General features: G+C 39.3%; 1 protein-coding gene across 2 annotated transcripts in view; it reads right to left on the minus strand.

The window, feature by feature from the left end:
- The window catches only part of Cops2 (COP9 signalosome subunit 2), a 32,580-nt gene extending 7,992 nt beyond the window's left edge, over positions 1-24,588 (minus strand). Inside the window, exons 1-9 of one of the 2 annotated variants that reach the window (XM_036185836.1) lie at positions 24,453-24,588; positions 13,260-13,373; positions 11,316-11,393; positions 6,662-6,787; positions 4,331-4,420; positions 4,139-4,216; positions 2,095-2,269; positions 1,271-1,449; positions 1,109-1,161 (exon numbers count right to left, since the gene is read on the minus strand). In XM_036185836.1, the coding sequence (XP_036041729.1) occupies positions 1,109-1,161; positions 1,271-1,449; positions 2,095-2,269; positions 4,139-4,216; positions 4,331-4,420; positions 6,662-6,787; positions 11,316-11,393; positions 13,260-13,373; positions 24,453-24,506 (947 nt within the window). In that variant the 5' untranslated portion in view covers positions 24,507-24,588. Of the gene's footprint in view, positions 1-1,108; positions 1,162-1,270; positions 1,450-2,094; positions 2,270-4,138; positions 4,217-4,330; positions 4,442-6,661; positions 6,788-11,315; positions 11,394-13,259; positions 13,374-24,452 lie in introns of both variants that reach the window. The other variant, XM_036185835.1, reaches the window with a different exon arrangement.
- Positions 24,589-27,950: the final 3,362 nt, after the last annotated feature.

Here is a 27,950-nt window from a genome sequence, read left to right on the forward strand (position 1 = left end):
ATTTGTAGTCAAATAAGCTCAAGATAATGTAACAAATGTATACAAATTAAACCACTTGAAAAAAGATTAGAAAAGTGTCCTTTCACAGCCGAACAAACTTGATTCAACAAATATTTAAAGAAATTTAAAATGCGAGCAATAGAAGAATACATCGATTAATATAGCAATGTAAGGTATTTATAGCAAAACTTCTCCCAAAGACTTATTTTCACTTACGACTAAAATTAAGGTTTCTTTTTCTGTTTTGAGGCAAGGTCTCACTATGTATTCCCAGCTGGCTTGGAACTCACTATGCAGACGAGCCTATCCTCAAACTCCCACCTTTGCCCCCTAAGTGCTGGGACTAAAGGTGTGCAGCACTATGCTTTGCCCTAAAGTTGTGGTTGTTTTTTTTTAATGTCATTTTTATCTTGCTGGGAAAGTATGTTTTTATGCCTTATTACTGAAAATTTTTTTATTTATCATGGACTAACTCACAACTGACTTTAGACTGGAGCTAGGCAGAGGTATTAATATTGAGAAACCAAGTTTTGAGGTATTTCCAACTAGTTAAAACTGTCAGATATGCCACACACACAAACACATGGTTAATAAGAGAACAAACAAAATGTAAATAAATAAATTAATTAAAAAAAAAAAACACAAATAAAAAAGAAAACCAAGCCAGGGGGTGGTGGTGGTGCACGCCTGTAATCCCAGCACTTGGGAGGCAGAGGCAGGTGGATCTCTGTGAGTTTGAGGCCAGCCTGGTCTGTAAAGTGAGTTCCAGGACAGGCTCCAAAGCTACAGAGAAACCCTGTCTGGAAAAAAAAAAAAAAAAACAACCCACCAAGGTATGCCTGGTGGTACAGGCTCAAAAGGGGCCAAGGCAACTGGGTTCACTCTCCCAACTGGAAACAAGGAAAAACAAACCAAATGAGACTTATACATAGTTCGTGACTAAGAGAAACAGCACAATGGCTTCAAAAGATAAAGATGACATGAACTTTTGGGTCTTCTACACAAACAGACAAAAACCAGAAGCTGACTGCCAACTACTCTCTGCTGTTGTCTGTCCCTCCCTGAGAGCTGCTTTAAAAAAGGTTGCTTAGGAAAACATAAATCTTACCTTACTAAATTTGTCATTGCTAGAATTTCTGGATCATTTTTATACGGCTTGGCCTAACAAAGAAAAATAAAACAAAAACAAATTATGTATGCATACTGAGAGAGTACCTCTTATTTCCCACAAGGTAATCAACTAGTAAGAGAACTGAAAAAGCAGACGTACCTCTTGCGAGTCAAATGGATTTATTCCTGATTTCATTAGCATATTTGCTAAGACCAAATATTTTAAACAAGTGGTTCGTCTTGGGCTTCCTGATTCATCATAATTCTTGAAAGCTTCAAAAAAATCAGTATGTGCCTTTTCAAATTCACCTTCTCTCAAGTGCATTTTACCACCACACTCTATAAAGAACACACGGGAGAAAGAAGAACACTTTCAGCTTGGCAAGAACAAGATTAGTTTATGAAGATCAAATGAAGGTGACTGCATTGGCTTTTAACTGTACATCCTGCATGGTACCCCCAAGCAGCCCCAGGTTTAACTGTACGTCCTGCATGGTTCCCCCAAGCAGGCCCGGGTTAACTGTATGTCCTGCATGGTACCCCCAAGCAGCCCCGGGTTTAACTGTACGCCCTGCATGGTACCCCCAAGCAGCCCTGGGTAGTCACAGGATTTAACTGTACATCCTGCATGGCTACAACCCAGGGTAGTCCCAGGTTTAACTGTATATCCTGCACCCAGGGTTTATACCTTTCTCCTATAAAGCAAGTTTACTGCATACCAGCTGTCACTGCAAACCTTTACCACTTCTACTGAATAAGGAGTAATCTTTCATGTCATTACAAGTCACGAGTGTTACACTGGTAAGGTGACTTCTCTAAAAGTATCTTTACTATTAAGACCTTGCCAAGACAAGGACCCATGTGAATTTCTAACACATCATGTTATTACTTTCATACTTCACCATTTGTGGTCAGTAAAACAGAAATAACCTACGCAGTGACTCCTGGTATCTTCCCTTCTACTTCTCTCTAACCCAGACTTGCCTCTGATGACACCCATGATCAGTGGGTGAGGGATGGCAGACTTGATATGAAGTGATTGCTCATACAGTGCTTTAAGCTTTTTGTTGTTCTTCTGTGCTGTGTACATTTGAATCTCCAAAGCATAGATTTCTAATAACTGGGTACCTTTTTTTAGGTCATCTTCTCCATCATCAGTCTAGGAAAACAAGTATTTTTAGGCAGGACAGAATGCAAAGACAACAGAGTAATTTTCATTAGCATTAATCTGGGAACCTTATATCCTCTCTGTGTGAAAATGCATTAGATTTTACTGCATCGTGGCTAATTGTAGTATAGTGACCAAAGGAACCTCCATATGCCTTTACTATATTGTTACTGGATAGGGAAAAGGGCACACAAGTTTTTGTGTGTATAAAATATTTAAAGAAAAGGACATTCATTTGTTCACTTAAGAAAAACTTTGTGTGTGTACCATATGTGCACGGTTGTGCATTCCTGTGTGTATGTCAGAGAAGAACACCGGGTGTTATCATTTCCTGCCTTGTCTCTTGAGACAGGGTCTCTCACTGAACTTGAAGCCCACTGTTGGTGGTCAGTTAGGCTGGTGGTCAGAAAGTCCCAGCAATCATCCTTTGCCCCTGTTCCCAGCATTGGGGTTACAGGCATGCATGGCCACACTGACCTTTATCAATGCGTGCTATGGATCTAAATTTGTGCCTCTGTGCCTCCTTAACAAAAGCATTCTTACTTACTGAACCATCTCCCGAGACCCATGCATTAAAATCTGATGTTGAAAAGCCCTTGCCATCAAGTCATCCATCCTTCACATGGTCAAGGAGAGAAGCAATTCCCACAAGATTTCCTCTGACCTTAACATGTACTCTGTGCCATATACATGCTTGTATACCCTGTACCCACTTAAATGTAATTAAAAAAAAAATCAATGTAGCTTTATATTTTTAGCTAGGAGGTATACTAATGGTCTTCCTTAAATCTTCACAATTGCTTTAAATTCATATATTCAATCAAGACGAACTTCCCCGGTGCATCTAGGGAAATAAAAATATGCTGAACTTTCTCATCTCAATCTTTCTTCAGTATGTCAAGGAAATCACATGATGACCCTGAAAGATGCTCTCCAAACGTGAGCCTTAGATAGTATATGGCCTATAGTAAAATAGAGCTATAAATATTACTAAAAAAACACACAAACTAAACCAAATTTATTGTTTGAGTCTTTGAACTTAAAATGCAGTTTAGTTATCCATTAATAAATCATAACCAGATTACCAAACATCTGTCTCAACATAATTTCTCTCACATTAGACACATTAGAATACATAATACCTGTGCTATATTGGATTGCAGACATATAGACCATCACTCCAAACTTTATCTGAGAGTAATGCTACAAATGACTTTTATGTCATATATCAGAATATAAAATGTCTCTGTTACTTATACTTATAAAAAACTCCTCCCCCATATTCTTAGAGCAAATAAGTAAATACAAACCTTATTATGTATTACGCATTACTACACAGTACAAATTTACTACATATTAGAAGGGGCTTATTTGCTCACTGAGAACTATACCTCATTCTATGAAGGGTAAGAACTGAAACAAGCCATTTGTATCAGCGGTCTCAACCTGTGGGTCTTGACCATTAGGGTAGAGTTGAATGGCCCCTTTACAGGGGTCACATATTAGATAGTCTACATATCAGATATTCACATCGTAATTCATAACAGTAACAAAATTACAGTTAGGAAGTAGCAACGAAAGTAATTTTATGGTTGGGGTCACCACAACATGAGGAATTGGGAAGGCTGAGAACCACTGATTTAGACAAATACAGAAATCAGAAAAAGTCACCATCACCCCCAAGCAAAGACTGCTTATATAGCCCAGGCTGGCCTTGAACTCAGGATCTTTTAAAAACTTATATCTTTAAATTTAATTTTTGGGATGGATGCTTGAACACAAACATTTCTAAATTAATTGAATACTATTATTTCATGTATTTATCATAATGAAATATTAAGCAAAAAAAGGAAATGTTACCTGACAAGACTGATGTAATTGGCGTAAAATTTTTTGAAGCTTTCCATATTCTTCTCGTTCTAAATATAATTTTCCAAGCTGTAAAAAAGATTATTAAGACCAAATGCTTTTAGCGGGAGGTATGTCTACTTAGGGCACTTCACTCAAGGCACCCGCCCACTCTTCAAAAGGAGGAACAAAAGCAGAGGTTACCTTTGTGTTTGTCTTAAACCACAGTCTATCATTCTTAGCATCTTTCAAAGCTTCCAGTGTTGTCTCATAAAATTCCTGCAGTAAATCCATCTGACATAAAAAATCAGAATTCTATAATTGTAAACAGCAAATTTGTACCTGTTAATAAAGTTAATTTGAACAAACTAAAAGTGCATCTTTGAACTTTAATACATGTAAGATACACTACTTGTTTCTTACCAAACGTCTTCTATAATCCAAAACGTAAGAGAGACCATGTTTATAACTGTGTGGGTATTTTTGCTTGTTTTATAAATCCAAGACATATATTTTCTCATGTAACTACATGGCAATAAGTTCTAATGCCCTAATAATCAGGTCTGTCCTTCCCAATCTAATCACTCACTTTCTACCAACAGAATGATTCGCTGTACTTTTACTAAGCATACACACATTTTATTTATTCAGCCTTTATATCTTCTATAGAGGAAACACTATGGCAAACTGAGACAGAGGGGCAGGGGGAGGAGGAGAGGGAGAGAGAACACACAGCACTCCTCCTATCCACATGATTTTGTTCTTCTGTTTCGAGACAAGGTCTTGCTCTATAGACCAGGCTTTCGGTGATGGAGTTAACCTTATCTTCCTCATGCTGGGATTACAGGTGTGAGCTGCCACACCTCGAGTATATTTTAGAATAGTCCCATTTTTCTCTCAAAATGTGATTAGACAATTAACTGGGCTGCATAGTTCTCAAGTCACAGGTTAACCTTGGAGCTGGATGGAGGAAAAGCCTAGTTAATTTTATGTGGTAGTTTAATCACTACCAATTCACTAATCTGTGTGCCTTTACCCCCATAAAAAGCATTGTTTCAAACCATCTTAAGCTCCTCTGCTAACCCTCTTCTATTCACAGCTTTGATCCTGGTAACTGGATCCCTAAATCGCTATGTACCAGAGAGGACAGAGAACCAGGAAAGCAGGGGAGCCTGATGTTCTCAGGATTACTGACGGCATAGAGTAAGTTAGAATGCCACCCACATAATAGCTCCTCAGCCTTTCAAAAGGCAAAAAGCTTTCAGGTAACAGCATACAGAAGAATACAACCTCCAAGTTTATTCAATTCTATTCCTCTGACATTTGGCATATTTATAAACACAGTACCAAAAATGTTTTTATGATTCTTGTTTGTAAGCACTAAAAAATATTCTCCCACTTACCTTGAACTCTTTCTTATTCCTACTGCCCCACCTGTAAAGTCCTGGAATTACAGGCATGTGCCACCAGCCAGGCTAGTCTCATACAGCAAATTGCCATATTTAACTTACTCTAGAACTATCCTCATTAAGTGACAAGGCTATTGTCAGAATAGCCTTATTCTGCCTATTTTCAGAATAGATGTGGAAAATAACACCTGGTTAAAAAAAAAAAAAAAAAAAGGTGTATGTGTGTTTCAGGGGGAGTGATGAGGCTGATTCTAAGAACTCTGGTCAGGAGTACAAAAAGATACCAAATGATATAGAGAATATCTTGTGTTCAAATACCAGAGGGTAAGAAAGCTTTAAAAAAATTCAAGTAAAAACAATCACAGGGAAAAAAAAAGGAATGAAATACATAAAACCATCATTGCCTTTGTTAACCACCCCATTCTATAGTCTCCCTTGCCCACCTCCCCTTATCAGCTTTCACCATGCACCCTTGATTATAGAGCACCCATAGAGATTGTCACAGGATAATACTTCTCAAGGACTTTAATCTAATGTTGTAACTTGTGCCTGATGTTCAGTATTTAACACTCCCAATGGCTGAAATGTAGACTGGGGGTGCAGCTTCAATGGGAACAAATGCTTGCTTAGCATGCTCAATGCCTAAGTTCAGATGTAGATACAATTTCAGCAAAAACAGCTATGATAGGCAAATGGAATCTGAACTGAATACAGATCTGCCCAAGTTATTTATGGTAATAGTTAAGGATCTAAAGATACTACTAAAAAGAGATTAGGCTGGATTTATTACCTTTAAATATTAATTAGTACCAGAAACAAGAAAACAGAACATATTACTTTAGGGGGAACACTAATAATTATTAACTAGGCCTTTTCTTTTAAAAAAAAAAAAAAGTCATGGCGGCCAGGGTGGCATATGCCTGTCAGCACTTGGGAGGCAAAGAGGGCAAGTCTAGGTGCCTAAGGACACCCTTGACCACACAGCTAGTTAGGAGGCCAGCTTGGACTATATGAGACCGTCTCAAAAGGAAAAGGAACCATCGCAGCAGCGGCAGCACCCCAAACCCACAGAACCGTTACTTTAAATAACACATTGAAAACTCAAGAGGAAAAACTCAAGTCTAACCTGTTTAGAAGTGGAGATATAATCAAGGATAGAATTAATGGACTTTTCAGAATAGTTCCTGGTAACTGCACTCCGAATATAGGTCAAGAGTTGCTTATATCTGTTCATCATTTCGGGAAAGTTTGTCTGTGAGGAAAGAAAAATGCATGATTGGAGACAGGACTAGGACCCAGCACAAACCACTGCCCACTGAACTGACCTCGCATAATTCATGATATGCTCTCACAAAGGAGAGAGAACACTAAAGACATGTTATGTTACCTTACACACAAGATGGGAAAATTAATGTCAGAACTCAGCCTACGAAACAGGTGGAACTTGTATATTTTCCAAGTTTCAAATATTATTCTTCACTGCACAAAACAACTGATTAAAAAACAATTAAGATACCAACTAAATAACTATGCAGATATCAACTACTTCTTCCCTAAATAAAGATTCACCTTAACTTTCTAACAAGAGCAATATGTTTCATTTCTCCCTTGAACTGGCTGGCTTTCCATAAGGTCAAAGAACCTCCTTCAAGTTTCAGGACTCATCTAATATAAGAAAATTATCCTGGTGTGGGGTGGGGTAGCAGTGGGGAGGATCTGTGAGGAGTTGGGGGAATGGAAACTGGACTCAGAATATAGTGTGTGTGTGTATAATATATATATATTATATATATATATATATATATATAAAAATCTACTTTCAATTAAAAGAAAGGGCCCTACTCATAGTAGACACAGTTAATGTTGCCATTGGACAGTATGTTGTATGGCTGTTTATAAACTGTTTTGGGTTATTCCAGGACACAGGAAAGATTTGGAGAAACAAAGGGATACTATTGAAATGCTCAGCTGTTAGATTCTATTTGGGGAGTGTGTCATGTAAGTCAATGCTGGAGTCTAACTGTATAATCTGGTCTAGTCTCTACAATCTCTTATTGCTACTAACCTCTTTCGTTGATTTGTTTCTTTCAAGGAAATGGTGCACTGGCAGGTATAAATACTTTCTTCTGGTTATTAGGGTAAGGAATAAAGGAATGATAGTTAGCTATAGGCATCTGTTTTTTCTAACTACAAAAGTTTCATGAGGACATAACTAACAAGGACTATCCTATAAGCAACCTACTAAACCTGAAGTTAAAGAATGCATCTTTTAGAAAGAGAAAGATAATGAAATATGATGGTCTCAACTTTGATATTACATTTTAGTACTAAAACAGTATTTTAGACAAAGGTACTTAGGAATTATTTCTCATCCTATTTAACTGTAAGCTCACTGTTGCAATCTGAATGTGAAATGCCCCTGTAGGCTTGTGTTTGAATACCTGGATGGTGGACTGTTAGAGAAGGTTGCGGGAGTTTCAGGAAGAGGATGCAAGTCCTTGGGTGACAGCCCTAAGATTATAGCCCAGCCCTAATTCCTGTTGACACTGTTTCCTGAGTGCATACGTACATGACCAGCCTCTTGTACCGCCACCATGCCATTCCTGCCGGCTGTCACACCTTTCTTGATATGCTACACTGTATCTCTCTCAACTGTAAGTCAAAATACTTCCCTTCTTCCTGAAGATGCTTTTGTCAGGGTAACATCACAGCAAAGAGAAAATCACTAATAAACTCATTCCTGCCCACCCCACCCCCATTATTTGTGAGGGTGTGTAAAATAAAATTGCACCATGGCATGATGTGGAGGCCAGAGTACAGCTTGTGAGAGTTGGTTCTCTCTTTCCATCATATGGGTCCCAGGGATTGAACTCAGGCCCTCAGTCTTGGTGGCAAGCACCTTTTTTTACCTGCCCATACTGATCGCTCTAAGACACTCATTTTAAAAAGTTATGTTAGATGGACATAGTAGTGCATGCTTTTAATCCCAGCACTAAGGAGAAGAGGCAAGTGGATCTTTGTGAGTTCAAGACCAGAGTGGTCTACAGAGCAAGTTTCAGGACAGACTGTCTCAAAAAAAAAAAAAAAAGAAAAATAGAGAAAACTAAATAAATATATATGTGAACAAATACAGGTAGGGACCTTAAAAATTATGTTAATTGTAATTAAAGAGTAAGAGATTAAGTAAACTGGTTGCACACAGAGCAAGTGAAACAGAACCTCCTAACTGTACTGCCCAACACCGCACAGCTACACAGATTCTACTGTGGATCCGACTAGAAACTGAGTGCAGACACCAGTGACTACTGTTGTAGTCTACTTACAGATACTGTGACAGAAGCAAATAGTAAACCAGGAAGACAGTACCATGATACAGCTAACCCTTTCTTATCTCTCCCAGCTCTGTTCAAGGTAAAACAGAAAAACCAAGTCTTGAGGGCAGTCCACAGTTTAAATGAACTAACACCAAAGCCATTGTTACATGCGAAGATAGCAAGTTTTAAGAGAATCATGTTTTCTTGCAAATCACAGCACCTTCAAAGTTAACATTTAGCATTTAATGTTACTGGGTTTTTTTTGTTTTGCTAATTCATCCGCTGCTTCTTCCCTATTTCTCTAGATTATTAATTTAAATATAGAAACATTGGTGTAATATCATCATAAAAAGAAACAAATCACAGGGGCTTTGTGCAAAAACACACTTTGAGAAGTAGAACCAGAAAGAGTAAATACAACACACATGATTTTCCTTTGTAAGCTAGATTTAAATTAAATATATAAAATATTAACAGTGTACATGTTTTGAATGGTTCTGATATTTGGGGTCAAAGGCTTGAGCTCAAACATTTTACTGATAGTGTCTGCATGCTAGGCTCAAGGAGCCACTCTTATTAAGTATGGGAGATGATACCATGGTCAGAGTATATCTGAAAGAGGCTACAGGAAGAGCGGAATAAGCCAGGCCTGATGGCATGGAACCAAAGTGCTAACCAGAGATGGGATAGAGAAATGACCAGGAGAGGAAGGAGGCATTCGGAAATATGGACACCAGAAAAACCAAAGTGGTGACTGATTTGCAGGGACCTTTCCATTAGCCGTTCCTGGACCTGCTAAGAGCTTACCTCTGTTTACATGCACCCTCACTGCACTTTCTCCACACATTCTACCAAAGGCAGTATGGAGACACATATCTGTAATCCCAGCATCCTCAAGGCATAGGCAAGTTCAAAGTTAGCCTGGCCAACATAGTGAGTTCAAGGGCAACCAGGGGTAGATAGAAAAGCTTTTAAAATAAAGCCGAAAGAGAAGAAAAAACAGTTCCTCGATCCCTGGTGATGTAAAATTCCTATCTGCAATTAGTTCTCTTTATTATTATTATTATTATTATTATTATTATTATTATTATTATTAGTGTATGTGTGCACTTATTATGTGCATTTGTGTGTCTGCAAAGGGTCTCTCAAGGACCTGGAACTCACCAGTTTGGCTAGACTGGCTAGCCACCAAGCCCAGGAACCCTACTGTCTTTACCTCCCAGCACTAGGATTACAAGTGTGTGCTCAGATTTTATGTGGGTTTTAGGGACTGAACTCAGGTCTCCTTATACTTTTGAGGAAAGTCTTTACTGGAAAAGTGATCTTCCACCCCCTTTCCTCCACTTCTACCCTGCACTCTTCACTTTTGTTTTAGTTTAAGAAAACTGACGATTAGCATTCTATGAAAATGTATCAAGGCAGATCCAGCTTTTCAATGAATCACTTACCAGAGTATGTGAGTACCTACTAAATGCCAACTACAGGTGAAACTACAGCCCTGCTCTCCCAGAGCTTATGGCTCACTTGTGGGGAAGGATACAGAGAAGAGGCAACCCTTGATACAGCTAACCCTTTCTTATCTCTCCCAGCTCTGTTCAAGGTAAAACAACACAAGCAAGTCACAGCAGAGACAGCAGAAGAGGCCCTCTAGTGGGCAAATAGCATTTGAACAGAGCAATATGGCTGAGAGAAGTGCATCTAAAGCAGAGGCAACATCAAAGAGGTCTGTCTCTGAGGGCCACATGAAGACTTTGGATTTTATTGAGGGGCAACGAGGACCACAGAAGACCTGAAGGAAAGGACGGCATCATCTGAGTTACATATTAAAAGGATGCTCTGCTATCTGTGAGAATAGCTGTAGCAGAGCAAGGATGGATGCAAGACCAGCTAACAAGCCACTGCAACGATGCAGGTGAGAGATGTCACATGGACCTGAGCAGCAGAGTATACTAGCATCTTCTGAAGGGACTTAGGCCTTCTTGATTTGTCGATTGATTGTTGGTGGGAAGACACAACAGAGGTCTAAATGCTAAAATACTTGGCTCCAGTCAGTGGAGAAGAGTTCTTGGTAATAGATGGAATTGTTAAACTCCAAAATAAACCTCCAACGCAAGTTTTTCAAAAACCTACAAATAATGCTCCTGTAAATATACAATAATACACACAATGCACATCCAAAGGATAAATGTGCCATACAGAAAACAATTTTCATCTTCTATTGAATTAAACTAAAGGAGAGGATACAGGAGGGGTTGGAGGGAAGAAAGGGGAAGAAATGACCTAACTATTTTAATTAGAATTTTAAAAAGAACAGATCAGTACTGCTGTAGTCATAATTTTGCAGTCCACTCATGGACATATATGTCAATATAATGACATTAGAGGAGGAGACATATGGGGTATGCTGCAGGAGGCTTGTATGCAATTACTCATGGTGAGTTTAATTTCTCTAAGAACAAATCTTACCAACTTGAAGTTAATCTTGATCATCTGTTTCAGTGCTTTGAACCCCCATTCTCCCTTCTCACCTTCGAGCTCCAAAACCTAAAATGGGGAGACATTTTTAGTCTTAATATTAGTGCAATATTTTTGGACAACCAATGTCTAAATCTTGAATTAATTTTTATAAGCTATTCATGACAAATATTTTCTCCCAAATTTCACTAGTTGTCAATGTAATTTTTAAAAAGGATTAAAAGAGAGACTGTAGTGGGTAGCCATTCCAGCCTTGGCCTGGAAGTTCCAACCCCCACTGAGGCGGGGCGGAGGAGGAAGCGGAAGACCCAGGATCCAGAGGAGAGGTCTCTCTTGGTTCTGGGACCCTGGACGCTGGAGGTAGACTGAGCAGAGTTCTCCAGAGAACACAGCCGGACTGCGCCATACCTTTGCCAGACCCTAAAACCTATCCCTTCATTTGTAAGTTACCCCACAAAATAAACCTCCCTTTTAACTACGTGGAGTGGCCTTAAAAATTTCACCAATAAGAGACTTCTTAGGATTCTTGGGTAAGTGAGCTGACTCTAAAGCTCTGTCATATAAAAGGACTTACTTGATTACGCAGGCCCAGAAAGGACTCCCCTACCTGAATCATCTTTAGTAAGAACCACCACTGTTCAGAAGCCAAGAAATCAATACGATCTGTTCCCAGAAGCAACAAGCTTATAGTAATAATATTGCTGACCACGAGATTGTTTCTCTAGTGTGGTTTTCAGGACAAGGACCCTGCTTCACCAACAGCTTAATTAGAAAAGACAATAGGAAACTTTTCTGAAATACATGCCTATTATCCACAGTGCAATCCTTCTGACAGAATTATCATAAATATCAAACGCACATTTCTGAAATAAATTACTTTGGATCTAATGCACATTATTTGGAAATAAAATGCCTGCTTCATGTGTTGGACACTTGGTCCCTAACGGATGGTGCTGTCTTGGGAGGTTGTGGAACCCTCAGAGGGCAGAGCCTAGCCAGAGAAAGCGGACCACTGGAACTTGTCTGGGGCACTATAACTCAGCTCCACTTCAGGCTCCACTCTCTCCTTGCTTTTTGGTTGTCTCAGTCACCCTTCTGCTTCTGTGATAAGACACCACAGCCAAGGCAACTAATAAAGGAGTGTTGAACTGGTGGACAGTTTCAGAGGGTTAGAGTCCACAGCATGGAACAAAGGCAGGATGTAGTGGCTAGCCATCCCAGCCTTGGCCTGCAAGTTCCAACCCCCATTGAGGCTTCGGTAATGGTCACGTCCACAAGGTGGGGCTGAGGGAGGACACTGAAGACCCAGGATCCAGAGGAAAGGTCTCTCTTGGTTCTGGGACCCTAGACGCTGGAGGTAGACCAAGCAGAGTTCTCCAGTGAACACCGCCCGACTGCGCCACACCTTTCCCAGACCCTGAAACCTATCCCTTCATTTGTAAGCTACCCCACAAAATAAACCTCCCTTTTGACTATGTCGAGTGGCCTTAATAATTTCACCAATAGCAGGCAGCAGGGACAGCTGAAAACTCACCTTGATCCCCAAGTGGGAGACAGAAAAAGAGAGATACTGGGCATGGCATGAACTTTTGGAGTCCCAAAGTGACACAACTCCTCCAAGGCCACAACATTTAATCCTACCCAAGAGTCCCACCAATCGGGGACCAAGCATCACACATCTGAGCTTACAAGGGCCACTCTTATTCAAACCATCACACTGGTCCACTGAGATGGAAGAATCCCAGTAACTGCTCTGGCCAATACGGCTTCCCTGCTATGAGGGACTACTACATCCTAAACAGTGAACGGAAATATGTTCATCCTTGTTTTTGGTCAGATATTTGGTCATAGCAATGAGAAAAGTAACTGATAAAGTATCACTAAGAAAAAACAAACAAAAACCTTCAAGACATAAAATCAGTTGCATACAGACACCTTTTGGAAGCTGCTTAGTGCTGCTTTTGGGTCATCTTCTTTCAATGCTTTGGAATTATAGTACTGATTTTCCAAATCCACGTTGGGCTCAGAGTTACTATCTTCGGAGTATTCCTGTGTATTGGAAAGAGAGAGATAACAAATAAGAAAAGGAAACTCAAAAAAGACACTGTAAAAAGTGAATGCTAAGATAAAAAAATATTTTTGTATAAAGTGACCTTGAACACTGGTCCTATTTTAATAATGGAGAAGGAATAAAGCATATGGTTAAGATGTAAATTATTTTCCAGATTGAAACTAGCACTTCCAAAGGCTGTGAGGGGACGGAGGACAAGAGTGTTTGCTACGCAAGCATGGAGACTGAGTTTAAACCTCAACACGGAGGTAAAGAACCAGGATAACTGTACAAGTGCCTGTAGCCCTCCGTCACATGGAGCTGTGAAGTGGGCAGACAGGATGACTGCTGGGGCTTGTGGCTACCAGTCTAGCTCAGGTTCAGTGAGAAGTGGAAACCTGACACCATCCTCTCATTTCCACATGTTCCCTCACACATGCGCATATATCACACACATGCAGCACACACACAGACACACTAAGCAAGTAAAAAAAAAATCCAACAACTCTCGTTCTGTGAAATCAATGAGTATTTTGTAATCATCATCAATACATTAAAATCTCAGAACTATTTAACCTTTGCTTATATTGTTTCTTTGATCTTTTTTTGTTCGTTTTGTTTTTTTGAGGCAAGGTTTCTCTGTGAAGCCCTGGCTGTCTTTGAACTCACTCTAGACAGGCTGGCCTTGAACTCAGAGATCGCCTGCCTCTGCCTCCTGAGTGCTGGCATTAAAGGTGTGTGCCACCACCACCTGGCTTCTATTGCTTCTTATAGCACTTGTCTTTTAAGCAACTTTCACTCCTGCTGTATTGTTTTTCAGTAAGTACTGGATTTATATGGGGAAAACCCTTCAGACTTCTATAGCTCCATTTCAGCCTACTTATTTGGATGTTACAAAGCTCTCTGGCCTGGCAAGATGGACTTGCAGGTATGTGTGCAGGTCAGAGCACAGCCTGTCTGAGTCTCTCCTTCCACAGGAGCTCCAGGATTGAACACAAGTTGTCAGGCTCTGTGGCAAGTGCTCTAACCTACTGACCCATCTTTCTGGCCCAAAAAGTATTATTTTAGATGGCCACAAAATAAAGATTATTTTCTCCTCACCTAAAAGTCATTACAAAGGGATAAGTTTATATCAAAAGAATGGTACTGGAGGGAAAGAGAATAAAAACAAAGACATGAATATTAGAGTTGTTTTAAATTCAAATACAGTTTATTTCTTCAAAAAATACACATGGAATATCATAAAGGCAGAGGCAAGAAGAGTTTCACTGAGCACAACATTTAGGAAGCTCAGAAACCCTTCAAGATGGCTTTTTCAGTGGCTTGGTAAGGCACACTCTCTGCAGCATGAGAGCCCAAATGACACTTGTTCTCACAGACTAAAGACCTAGGAAATCCAGCTTGGTTAAAGCTTGAAACTCTACTGCAACACTTCCTTGAAGGACAAGACCAGACTAGGTGAAACTGTCTTCTCATTTTCTTAACTCCTATTACTTACAACAAAACTAATAAAGGTAGAAAATAACTACTGGAGAATAACAACTGTATCTCAGTGACAGGGGCTGTAACAGTAACAGTCAAAGCTGGGTTTGAAAGGGAAAGGGCCCATTTCCTAGCACAGGTGAAGTAAGGAACACAGTGCAGGCACATGAGGCAACCCAATAAGCACACACAGGGACCCCCCAGAGCACCACCTCCTTGCTCTTTAGCCACACACTTCTCCACCATAGAAAGTTTACCTTCCACAAACAAGCTGGACCAGCTTTCCTGGTCTCCTTCTTAACCCTAAAGTTCCAACCTCATGTTAACGTCAGAATAATCCACACCAAATGTCTATATCTAGTATATTTAATAAAAATGACTTCCCACTGCTCACTAAATGAGTTGAAAGCAGTCAAAATCTGACTCCTGCCCACATCCAGCATCTCCTATGGAATGCTTCTCCCATTCACACTGCTGTGCCACGTTGGCCTTTGCGTACAACTGCTCAGACTTCTTCCCAATTTCACGCGCTATTCCTTCCTTTGCATTTCTCATCTGGATATCTAGGATCTAGCTTCTTAAAATGTGGTATAAAGTTATAATTCAATGCAGCCAGGGGGTGGGGTGGGACACACAACACGGAGACAGATGGATGGGACCTGAAGGTGAAGGGGGGTGTCTCAAAATTTTTGACAATAGTAAGATATTTGAATACATAATGGCAAAGTTAATAAGAAACCAAACATTTCTGGCAGCACTAGCCAGATTACACAGTGTGACATCACTGCAACCTGGGTTGTGAACATAAAAACAGGCCCTTTGCACTGGGTATGTCAATGAATAATGTCTCAAACACCTTGGCTCAGACTTGACTAGTCCTGTTATGATCTGTGGTGTATGCCTCACACACAGTCTTCTGCTCTTACAGAAGCAAATAGTTTAATTACAGAGAAGAAAGACTTTTAGTACTACTCTATAGATATTCCTCTGCAGACATCATATTAACATACCTTTGGGTTGTATTGTTAGAACTTCTGATTTTAAAAATTGCTGTCTGACTCACTAATTTGTTGCATTAAAAAAATTCACTAAATGGATTTTGGCTTAGGATCAGGGTGAATTCCCAGTAATTTCTAAAATGAACCCAAACATACTTATGTCATTTTATATGTATTTATGTGATGCAGTTATATCAGCACTGATGGTCATAGATGAAAGTATCAATCAATTGTGGAAAAAAGGAAAGATACTCTGATCTCTGTGTGTCCTACACTCAAAACTCATCTTGCTGTACCAAAAAATTACATTTTGGCATCCCAAATCTTCCAAATGCAGCCCTGAATCTGGAAATGAATGAAAAATAATTCTGATTGCCATATCACAAAAAGTGTAAGAATTTGGACTCTTACTCAGTGCTCATTTATTTTTGGTTTTTTAGTCCAAAACATAAAAAACAAAAACAAACAAAATCAGGCAAGAGGCACAGTCCATGCATGACAGAGTTAAATCCAGGACTTTCCAGCAGCGAGGAAACGGAAAATGCTCTAAAGGCTGAAGAGATCAGCTTTAGTTACCTTTCCCTGAGAAAATTAGGACACGGCTAAAAACAAGTTCTTTCTATTTTCCTGCCATACTGCAAGTGTGCCTTCCTAGTCACAACAGAGTGGACTGGCTATTCTGAGAGCTGGATAAAAGACAACGGATACTTGAGCTCCAGCAGGAGAATGACCAAGAAGAGTATGTGGTTAAGAGCAGAAGATGGGAGTGAATTCAAGCTGTAACTACAAAAAGAACACCTCATGGGTAGTGGTGAAGGAAAACCAAGTTAACTATAATAATTACTAATGACTTAGTAACACAAGGTAACAACCAGAAAAGAGAATTAGATGCATTAATGCTAAACTGAATGTTTTTGCTAACTGAATAACAATTTGTAGAAGTTTCAATGAAATATTTTTAGTAGAGTCCAAAATTTCAGTCAATTTGTGACTATCCTAAATAAAAGTTTAAGCAACACATGTAAGATAAAAGTTGCTTGGGCATTATAAAGGGGCTTTAAAAATCTTAAGGCTCATTTACAGTTTCAGCTACTGATGAAATAACTCAAGCGTCTCCAAAGTATCTGTGATGACCCATCTATACTGTGTGGGTCTACTCTCTTTTCACCAAATACGTCCTTTAAATTGAGTTGTTGCTTTAACACAAATCATACTTTTATCTTGGCCATACTGGAGAGAGACTGAACTCAGGCCTTGTGCATTTGGGTAAGTGCTCCACCACCAGTGATTTCGCCCAGCTTTTGAGAAAAGGTCTCATCCAGTTGCAAAGTTGGCCTTGTGCTTGCAATCCTCCTGCTTCAGTGTCAGCCTTTGGCTAGAGGTTGGAGCCACTGGCAGCAGCAAATCCCTCTGGTTAGGAATCTACACACTTGCTCCCCTTCCCTTTTTCCTTTGCAGCTCCCAGCCTCACGCTCCTGGTTAAATGCACTCACCAAGGCTTTCCTTTCATTCCCAGTTCTTCTTAGCAGAACCAACTCTGTAGCAGGCATCTTAGAAGTTCTTATTAATAAATTCAAACCTGGAGCCAGTTATTGGGGTGAATGCTGGAAGATCAGAACAGGACACAGCCACCTCACCTCACCAGTTCCTCAGTTGATCCTGTTTCCTTAGACTGGAAGCCTCTGAGTTCTCATCCAAATGAATCTCAGCTGAACTGTGCTGCTCAAAGCCTAACAGCTTAACCAGCCAAATGCTTCTAGTTCCTGGTCCTCACGCCTTATATACCTTTCTACTTTCTGCCATCACTCCCTGGGATTAAAGGCGTGAGTCACCATGCTTGGCTGTATCCTTGAACAGATGGATTTTTGCCTCTGGAATGCTAGGATTAAAGGCACGGCCCATCCTCATGTTTAATATTGTGGCTGTTCTGTCTCTGATCCCAGATAAATTTATTAGGGTGCACAATATTTTGGGGAACATGATACCACCACACAACTCTCCTATGTTCATGCTTCTCTCTACATGACACGCATCTAACTGGCTTAATGTCTATTCTGTCTCCTCACTCCTCTCAATCCACTGTGAACAACTTCTTCTTCTTCTTCTTTTTTTTTTTTTTTTTTTGAGATAGGACCTCTCTACATAGCTCTCACTATCCTGGAACTCAAACTCACTATGTAGACCAGGTTGGCCTCAAACTCAGAGATCTTCCTGCTTCTGCCTCCTTAGTGCTGGGATTAAAGGTGTGCGCCACCACTGCCAAGCTATCCACTATGACTTTTAAAAAGCAGAAATTTTCTTATCGTGTTTCATGTTCCTGAGACTGCTGTGGATATTGCTCTGTGTAAATAAAGTTCTGATTGGCCAGTGGCCAGGCAGGAAGTATAGGCGGGACAAGAGAGTAGAGAATTCTGGGAAGTAGAAGACTGGAGAGAGACACCGCCTACCGCTGCCACGAAAAGCAACATGTAAAGACACCGGTAAGCCACAAGCCATGTGGCAAAGTACAGACTAACAGAAATGGGTTAATTTAAGATAGAAGAAGTAGATAACAAGCAGCCTGCCACGGCCATACAGTTTGTAAACAATGTAAGTTTCTGTGTGCTTTCTTGGTTGGGTCTGAGCGACTGTGGGACTGGCGGGTGAGAGAGATTTGTCCTGACTGGGCCAGGCAGGAAAACTCTAACTACATGAGACATTACAAAGTACTCATTAAATGTTTAACTGAAGACTTAGCTAACAATCCAAATTAACAACGCACACCAGTCAGAGTTAATTTCTGACTAAAAGGAAAAACGTAGCCCCTCTGAACAAGGCCCATTTTATGGTTTATTTACATATTTATGTCATCAATACAGGTCCTAAGTAATACACAGTAGGAAAACAGAGCCATCAATAGAATGCTTTCTGAGACTTGCCCACTTCTAGCCATCTGTACCAGAGGCAAAGGACACTGGGAGGTAGAGCGGAATGGACCATTATTCTTAAATACCAGATATAATACAAATCCTAGTTAGTCATTTGTGTTTCAACTATCCAAACTCTAAAAAAACAAAACAAAACAACAACAACAAAAAAAACGCACTCAAGTTAACGTGTACTAATGTGTGATCTATGGTGTAAATAGGAACCATCTTTTACTCATCCCAAACTTCCATTTTTTTCAGATGAACTTTTCAAGGAGAGACACAAAAACCACATGATCTAGGATCTGGTTCTCATCCTCAAATGTGTTCTTTGGATTTAAGGACATTATTGTCCCAATGCTTTTCCTTGTCTACTAAGTTTGAGGGATCCTCGTAGGAGGCTTCCAGTTCTCCCTAAAGCCCAGGCATTGATAAGGGATATAACACACAAGTGCAAATTCATTTTGGATGCTCATAGTTTACAAACTTACCATGGTACATTTTAAAAAATGTATTTATTACAAACTAAGTGTTTTTATATACGCTTATTACTAATGATTTAACTCATAAATTAATGGATTTAATTTTATCATTATCATGGGAGAACTATCAATTGCTTTTTTAGTTATCCTTGTTTAAAACTCTGAAATTCTTTATACAAAGTATACCAATAAACTAATAGGCCTTTTTGAAAATCCACAAAAACTTTTATTCTAAATCAGTATTATTCTTTGACTGTAGCTTTAACAAGCAGTTTCCAACAATACTGATGTGGATTATATAGTAACATTTCTGAAGGAAACTACTTTTATTGGAGTTAAGTGTTTTTGGTTTTAATGAACTGCTTTTAACCTAAGACAGCATTACCCAGTTTAATAGTTTACCTTAACTGTCAACATAGTTTTCAAAAAGACTTACTTTATGTATAGGAGTGTTTGCATGGATGTATGCATGTCTGGTGCTGCAGAGGCCAGAAAAAGATATTGGATTCCTTCTAGAATGGAGTTACATTCATAAGCCACCACATGGGTGCTGAGAACCGAACTTGGGTCCTCTATAAGAGCAACCAGTGCTCTTAACCTCTGAGCCATCTTTCTAGCTCCACTTTTCTTTTTTTTTAAAGTTATACACTGTTTATAATACTGCAGACTGAAAACAGGTCAAATTGTTATCAACAGAGAACCAGTCAAACAAAATATAGTACCTACATATCATCTTTGGAGATGTAAAAAGAGCAGTGAAGCCGCAAACGGGCTCAGAGGGTAAAGGTACTTGCTGACAAGTTTGACAACTGGAATTTTAGCTATAAACCCACAGATTGGGAGAGAACAAGCTCCAACAAGTTGTCTGCTGACCTCCACATAGTATAGCGTGTGCGCGCACACACACACGCACACACACACGCACACACAAATATATGCTTGTAAAAATATTTTTAAAGGAATAAGTTTTTTGCATCTCTCAGATAAACTAAGAATAAACTATATCCTGATTAAATAAACGAAGGCGACACAGATGTTTAACTTGGTTGCTTATGAGGGTGTAATGAGAGCTAGGCAGATGAGGACCAAAGGGAGAGTGCAAAATTTTACATCTGTGCTTGCAAGCTTATCCATGCCAAGAGATTCTGTTGGATATTCTGTAGCTAAATCTCATCCCCAACCCAGACAGACACAAATAGCAAAATCTGGGGACTTTAAAGTATATTAAAACTAGAAAAAAACATACCAATAACTATTTACTCACTAATGCCAACTATGAGTTAGACAAAGAAAACATCAGGCCCACAGCTTAGTGAAACTATTCTATTTTATAGACAGTAGTTTCCATATAATTCATTTAAATAATTATACTCAAATATAAATATCCTGACTAGGGGGTTGGGGATTTAGCTCAGCGGTAGAGTGCTTTCCTAGCAAGTGTAAGGCCCTGGGTTCGATCCTCAGCTCTGGTCTAAAAAAAAAAAAAAAAAATCCTGACTATAGAGCAGAATTTTAAAAAATAACTTTGGAAATAAAGTCAGTTTGCTTAAATTATTTCTAGAACTATTAGATGGATCAGTGGGTAAGGCTGGCTTGCTGCAAAGCCTGATGACCTGAGTTCCATCCCAGGACCTACGTGAAGGAGAGAATCAACTTCCCCAAGTTGTCCTCTGAAATCCACATGTGCATCATGGCACACTTATGTACACAAATAAAAATTTAAACATGCAAGAAATATTAGAAGCACTAAGTAACTTTATGGCACAATAGCTAACGTACCTAATTATACTACTATATCAATTGCTGACTTAATGAATAGCACTGGACTAAAAGGTTTTTGCTAGTATGATCTCTTACCTCTACAACCAACATAACATGGGTTAATACTGCTCAGAAAATGTCTACTTTTGCCTATAATCAAAAATAAAAAAGACTGCAAAAATAAGAGACTAAGTGTATTAAACTTCTACATTTATTCCTTAACAATCTGTTCTTCTAAATCCTGGACATAAATAATTATTTACCATTTTGAATAAAAATAGTATAGAAGGGGACTGAAGAGATAATTCAATGGCTAAGAGCACTTGCTAATCTTGCAGAGGATCCACATTTGGTTTCCAGCACACACATGGTGGCTCACAAACATCTGGAACTCTATTTCCAAGGCATCTGATACCCTTTTCTGACCTCCATGGACACCAGGCAGGTATTCAGTACACAGGCATGCATTCACACACAGGTAAAACACTCATACACATTAAGTAAAAAAAAGTATGGAGACATATTTTTAATCTTCAAATACAAAAGGTGTTTTAGGGCATTAAAATAGCAGTAGACAACTGCTAATGATATGCTGAGTATCACTGTGGTCAGAAATACTCATAGCACTATTATCATTTGTTGTGGGATATTTGTACACTATGTAAAGATGTATTTCTGTGACTGGTGTAATAAAAAGCTGAACAGCCAATAGCTAAGCAGGAGAGATAGGTGGGACTTCCAGGCAGACGGAGGAAACTCTAGATGAATCTAGGCATGTGAGAGATGCCAGCCAGACTTGGAATGAGTTAGACACACAAAATGGGATATAGGTAAAAGCCACATGATAGAATGTAGATTAATAAAAATATGGGTTAATTTAAGTTATTAGTTAGTTGAAATGAGCCTAAGCTAAAGATCAAATTTTCATAATTAATAAGTCTCCTTGTTATTTGTGAGCTGGTGGCCCAAAGAAAAATCCTCCTACAAACATTTTAATTAATTCAAACAGAATCATGTAGTCAAGCCCAGCCTCCAATTCAGTATGTAGCTAGCCAAGAATGGCTTTGAGCCTCTGATCCTTCTGTCTCTCTCTACCGCCCAAGTGAGACAGGATGACAGAAGTGTACTACCACATCTAGTACATGTGGTGCTAAAAATCAAACCCAGAGCTTTTGAAATGTGAGGGCAGCACTCTAACAAGTGAGCTATACCCCCAGCCTCACTTAATAAAGAAAATGAAGAGATAACCAGTTTTCTAACAAACATACTAAACAACAACAACAACAATTCTAGCCTGGCCTGGTGCTGCAGGTCTGTTGTCCTCACTATTCTAAAAAGTTCAAGGCCAGCTTAGGCAAACTAGTGAGACCTTGTCTCAAAAGTAAAGAGAGAGAAACCTCCTTAAGACAGCATGTCAATCCTGTAGACTTTCTATAAAAAGAAACAGAAAAAGATCCAGGCAAAATAATTACTCAAATAAGAGAAAAACATCTCTACCAGCTATGAAACGGCAGCCATCCTTATCCTTTTAAACACATAATGATTAAAGGATATTGACTAGCAAATGAAAATAAATTACCTGAAAGATGTCATGCTACAAAAATTTTAACTGTTAGTAGTTTCCACTACTTGACATATGACTGGGAATCTAGAATGGTATCTGTATGAGAAAAGCTATTTTACACAATGCTTGAGGAAGAAAAAAAAAAAATCAAAATTTCATTTAATTTTGCAATAGTGTAACATCTTAATTCTGTTAAGGTTTTTAAAAAAAGTTAAAACAATTGCATATTCAACTTTATTATATGGTACATGTCGTAGGATTTGAAAAGCTGGGAAACTGCCAAGTACAAACACTGTAATGTCTAATTAAAAAACTTCCAAAGCCAGGTGTTGTGATGCAAGCATGCCTTTACTTCCAACAACTGGGAAGCAGAGTTCCAAGCAAGCCATGGCTAAATTGTGAGACCTGTCTCCAAACAAAACAAAAAAACTTCCACAAACTAGTAAAGTCTAACAGACTATTTTGTAAGAGTCTCATCTTCATTGCTATATTTTTTTCAAGTTAATCCTAGTGCTAATATTCACTCATTTAAAAATTCATGTATTTAACAGACTATTAGGAGATAAGTAAAAAGATTTAAAAAAAAAAACCACTACATGCTAAAATTACAAACATTCAAAAGAAACATTTGACAATTTAAAAACTACCTGTAATAGAAATTAAAAACAAGAGAGAAAAGTTTAGCTATCACAAGTAACGTATTGATGAACTGCGGGTATCTGCTTACAACTGCCTTGTGTGTGAAAAAACTAATACAACAAAATGCTACATTTAAACAATTACTAAAATATCTACTATGACTCTCCAGTAATAGCATTTCACTTTCCCTTCTGCAAAATATGCCTTTCTGTAAAATGCAAAAATTAAAAAAACTTGGAAATGATTTACGGATTCACCCACACAAAGAAGTCACACAGTAACTCAAACCCAAGATATTCATGCTTTGAGAATGTGGTACTTAAAAGATGAACCAAACTTCTCAAAGCATCTACTCCAGAACTTTACCCAAATACAACATCACCATAATTCCTAAGAACCAAACAAAATGCTTCTCAATTAAGAAACAAAATTGACAATAATATGGGGATCAAGAGCATTTTTTCTTAGTTCTCACACATGTGTGCGTTTTTTTACTATCAACATAAAACAAGGGTCTAGTTTAAAAACCTCTAGACTCATTTACAAATTAAACCTTAAATTAAAAAGAAATAATCAAACTAGGCAAGTTTGTTTACTTCTATGTTGTTGTTGATTCAAACACTGATGCTGGGAAACTTCTTAAATCCAGGGGAAAAAAGCCATTGGTTCCAATTCCCTTAACCCTTATCTCTAACCAAACAAAAAGCAAACCCTTCATCTCAGCTCGTCAGATTTTTTGGAAAACGGAACAAGCAGTTTAACTACTTTCTCAGCTCCTATTCTTGCTCTGAACCTGGGACCCAAACTGACCCAGGATGAGACTCGTAAGCTGTTTTCGGGAGACTCCCGAGTTTCGCAGTCAGGTCTGGGAGCAGGATGGACCCCCTTCGTTTTCACTCTCCTAGCATCTGGCACCGACTCAGGTCCAGTGTGAAGAAAAGGTGGGCCTGTGGGGGTCCAGACCTCAGCGCCGGGCCCTGCTGGCTCAGCGGCGGGCATGGAGGCACCGAGAAGCGGCCGCGGCCGGCCTCCTGTGCTATCTCTGGACCCCGCGGCCTAGGCGGACCGCCGCCCCCCTCCCTCTCTTCCCAGGCCCGACAGGCCCGCGGCGCCCGGCGAGGAGGGAACCCCGTCACCGTGCAGGGCGGAATGAGGCCGAACCGCCCCGGAGGAAAGCTGCCGCTGCTCGCTCTCGGCCCCGCCGCCACACCCCACTTGCAGCCCCGAGCCCGCTCCTGCGCCTCACCAGGTCGTAGTCCTCCTCATCATCGCACATGAAATCATCCTCCATGTCAGACATCTTGGCCGGAGGGGGGGGAGGAGAAATTAGAGACAGCCTCCTCCCACAGTCCTCTGCGCCCCAGAAGCGTCACTCCCGGTTCTTCTCCCCTTCCGGTCTCTCCTAAAGAAGATAAGCGCATTCCGGAACCAAAGAGCTCGATCTTGAGACGATTGACTACGGTGTCCAAAGGGAGCGCACAGCCTGCTTTTCCGGCGCGACAATTGGTGCCTTAGCAACTAAGCGTAGCAACTGGGAAATTGGGCCCTTCGGGTCCTGTTTGAAGGGTTTCGGAACTAGCAGATTCCAGCGTCCTAGGTGAGGGAACCGTCTCTTTCCTTGCCTGGGACTCTGGAACCGTCTCTTTCTAATGAAACATGCCCGTCCTATATGACAGGTAGCGTGCCTTTGCCTTTCTATGTGTTTTTAATCCGGTCCTTGCGGTGGGTATATTTACAGCAACACAATTTTCATGTAATGTGCTATTTGTAGTTGACCAAAAAAAGTTCTGTGGATATCCCAATTTAGGTATGCATTGATCAATTTATTTAATTATTAAACGAATCACAAGCGGACATTAACTGGTTTCAGGATCAAATTGAAGTAACAGTTGATGACAGGTTTTAAACAAATGCGTTGTGCAAAACCATTAAGAGTTCAGAATGAAGAAAAAAGTTAAACTAAGGCAAACCCTGTTTTTTGTTTGTTTGGTTCGATATATATATATATATATATAAATTTTTTTTGTAACCTTCCAATTCTGTACACTTCATTTCACAAATGCTGTATAGCTATAAAATAGATATAATCTTAGGATTTCGGCCCAACTGTATCTATACAGGTCAGTTAAACATGCTCAAATCTCCAGAAGTAAAAAAACCTATCTTCATCTGGTACAATTGATGTTGAGCACAGATCAGCCTTAACACTCACACCATCCTTTCGAATCCTTAAATACCCAGCCTGGCTGTGTGTGCCCCAGTGCCTTCTGGAGTTACGCCTGATATTACCAGTTTTCATCTGAATCCACTGGGGAACAGGATCATTTTGTTTTTGTTTCTAGGCCAGGAATTACTTGGTTCCGAAAATCTTGTGAGAAGACACATGGAAAATTAGTCAGGCATGACAATGTTTGTGTTATTTCTATGTTGAAATACTGCGAACAAATTTATTACTATATGTCGGGCGGTGGTGGTGCACGCCTTTAAATTCAGTACTCGGGAGGCAGAGCCAGGAGGATCTTTGTGAGTTCGAGCCCAGCCTGGTCTACAGAGCGAGATCCAGGAAAGGCACAAAGTGACACAGAGAAACCCTGTCTCGAAAACAAAACAAAACAAAACAAAAACAAAAACAAAAAAACAACAAAAAAAAACAAAAAAAAAGAAGAAAAGAAAAAAATTATTGCTATATGTACAAAATGTAACAAAAAAGTAAGTCTTCAAACAATTTTGCTTCGAATATCATTAACATTGCCCCCCCCCCCCCTTTGGTATACTTTGAACTGAGGAGAAAACTCAGCCTTGTGAGTGTTAGGCAAATACTCTATTGGTGAACTACCCCTCTTGCCTGACACTTATTTGTTTCGTAGGAAAATATTACAAGAAGGAATTTCAGTTTAAAAAAGTAATCATTCAAAGTAACATCTTTTTGGGCATAGTTTTTTGTTTTTTTTTTTAAGATTTATTTATTTATTATGTATACAGAAGAGGATGCCAGATCTCATTACAGATGGTTGTGAGCCACTATGTGGGTGCTGGGAATTGAACTCCGGACTTCTGGAAGGGCAGTCGGTGCTCTTAACCTCTAAGCCATCTCTCCAGCCCCAGTTTTTTTTTTTTTTTTTTTTTAATAATATCACCTTACCTGTAACTGCATAGTTTTACTAATAGCCTTTTCCTCTCAATATTTTATCATGAGAAATTTCAAATTTAAAATACATTTGAAAAGATAGGACTGTGGACAAAAATATACCAACTACCGGCCTTAATGTTGTGTATTTCGTGGGTCAACTGAATGATGCATGTAAAACAATACATTACTCTTTTGTACAGCTATGTGTATTTCCTAAAATTGAGAGCATTCTTTTATGCAAACAGCATAATCATTACAAAGTAGACTGATAATCCTCTGAAAGCATTTAATTCCCAGTCTTTGTTCAAAATTCCTCTACTGAGTATAAAGGTTTAGTTTTGGAATGACCTTTAATGATACCATCTTAGAAACAAAAACAAAACCATTCCAAAAATACTGCACGAATCTGTACATATAATTTTAAAACAAAGCGAAGTGTGATGACTGACTGTACATCTCAGTTTATTGGGACAGGTCAGGCTTAGATACTTCTGATTAGCACAGTAATTAATAGCACTCACCACTCTCAGAACGTAGCACAATAAATCACAGTTACTCTACCCATGTTATGCTTTTTCCAAATCACAAGGTAGTTAAGAGTTCTATTCATGCATATTTTTTAAATACAAAATGATAGGGCTGTGACTATTTTAAAATCGTAATGCCTTATCTATCTATCTATCTATCTATCTATCTATTTATTTATTTATTTTGGTTTTTTTTCGAGACAGGGTTTCTCTATGTAGCTTTGCGCCTTTCCTGGATCTCACTCTGTAGCCCAGGCTGGCCTCAAACTCACAGAGATCCACCTGGCTCTGCCTCCCGAGTGCTGGGATTAAAGGCGTGTGCCACCACCGCCCGGCATGCCTTACTCATATAATGAGAAAAGGCTTGAGTAATCTGGTACCTAGAAACACAAAGAAAATGGCAACTAAAATTTGAGGCTTGTATTTCTCTGGTGACACTCAAGTTTATTAAACCCAGCCTGACAACTTGATAAGAGCAATTACTAGAGATCAGTTTTATAACTAATAATTTTTTAACAGGTTGCTCTTGTTTAAAGTAGATGTTATATGTAAAAGTATTTTAAAATATTTTTATTTTTATTAAGGATTTACTTTTTCATTACTTTAAATTATGTGTATGTCTGCACAGGAGTGTGTGCAGGTGCCTTCAGAGGTCAGAGGTGAAGTTACAGGTGCCGCTCGACATGGACACTGGGACCCAAACTCAGGTCCTCTCCAAAAGCAGCATGTGCTCTTAACCACGGAGCCTTTTCTGTAACCCCTTAATTTTTTAAATTGTGTGCCTGTGTGTATGATGTATAAGCATATGGATGTGTTTGCTATGTTTGCATGGGGCATCTGTGTGGGGGCAGAGGGTAGGTAACCTTGCAGTCTGTTGTCTGTTCCCACCCTTACGTGTTTCCAGGACTGAACTCTGGTGGTCAGGCTTTTGAGGCAAGAGTCTTTACCCACTGACCATCTCACTAGCCCCCAAATATTTTTCAAACAGCATTTATTGAGGTATAATTAGCTATGTTATGGTAAAGTTAAGCTGCACAAACTTATCAAACAATTTGAGAAATTTAGCCAAATATTTATACCTGTGAAA

Source organism: Onychomys torridus, chromosome 4, assembly GCF_903995425.1.
Source record: "Onychomys torridus chromosome 4, mOncTor1.1, whole genome shotgun sequence".
Classification (NCBI taxonomy): domain Eukaryota; kingdom Metazoa; phylum Chordata; class Mammalia; order Rodentia; family Cricetidae; genus Onychomys; species Onychomys torridus.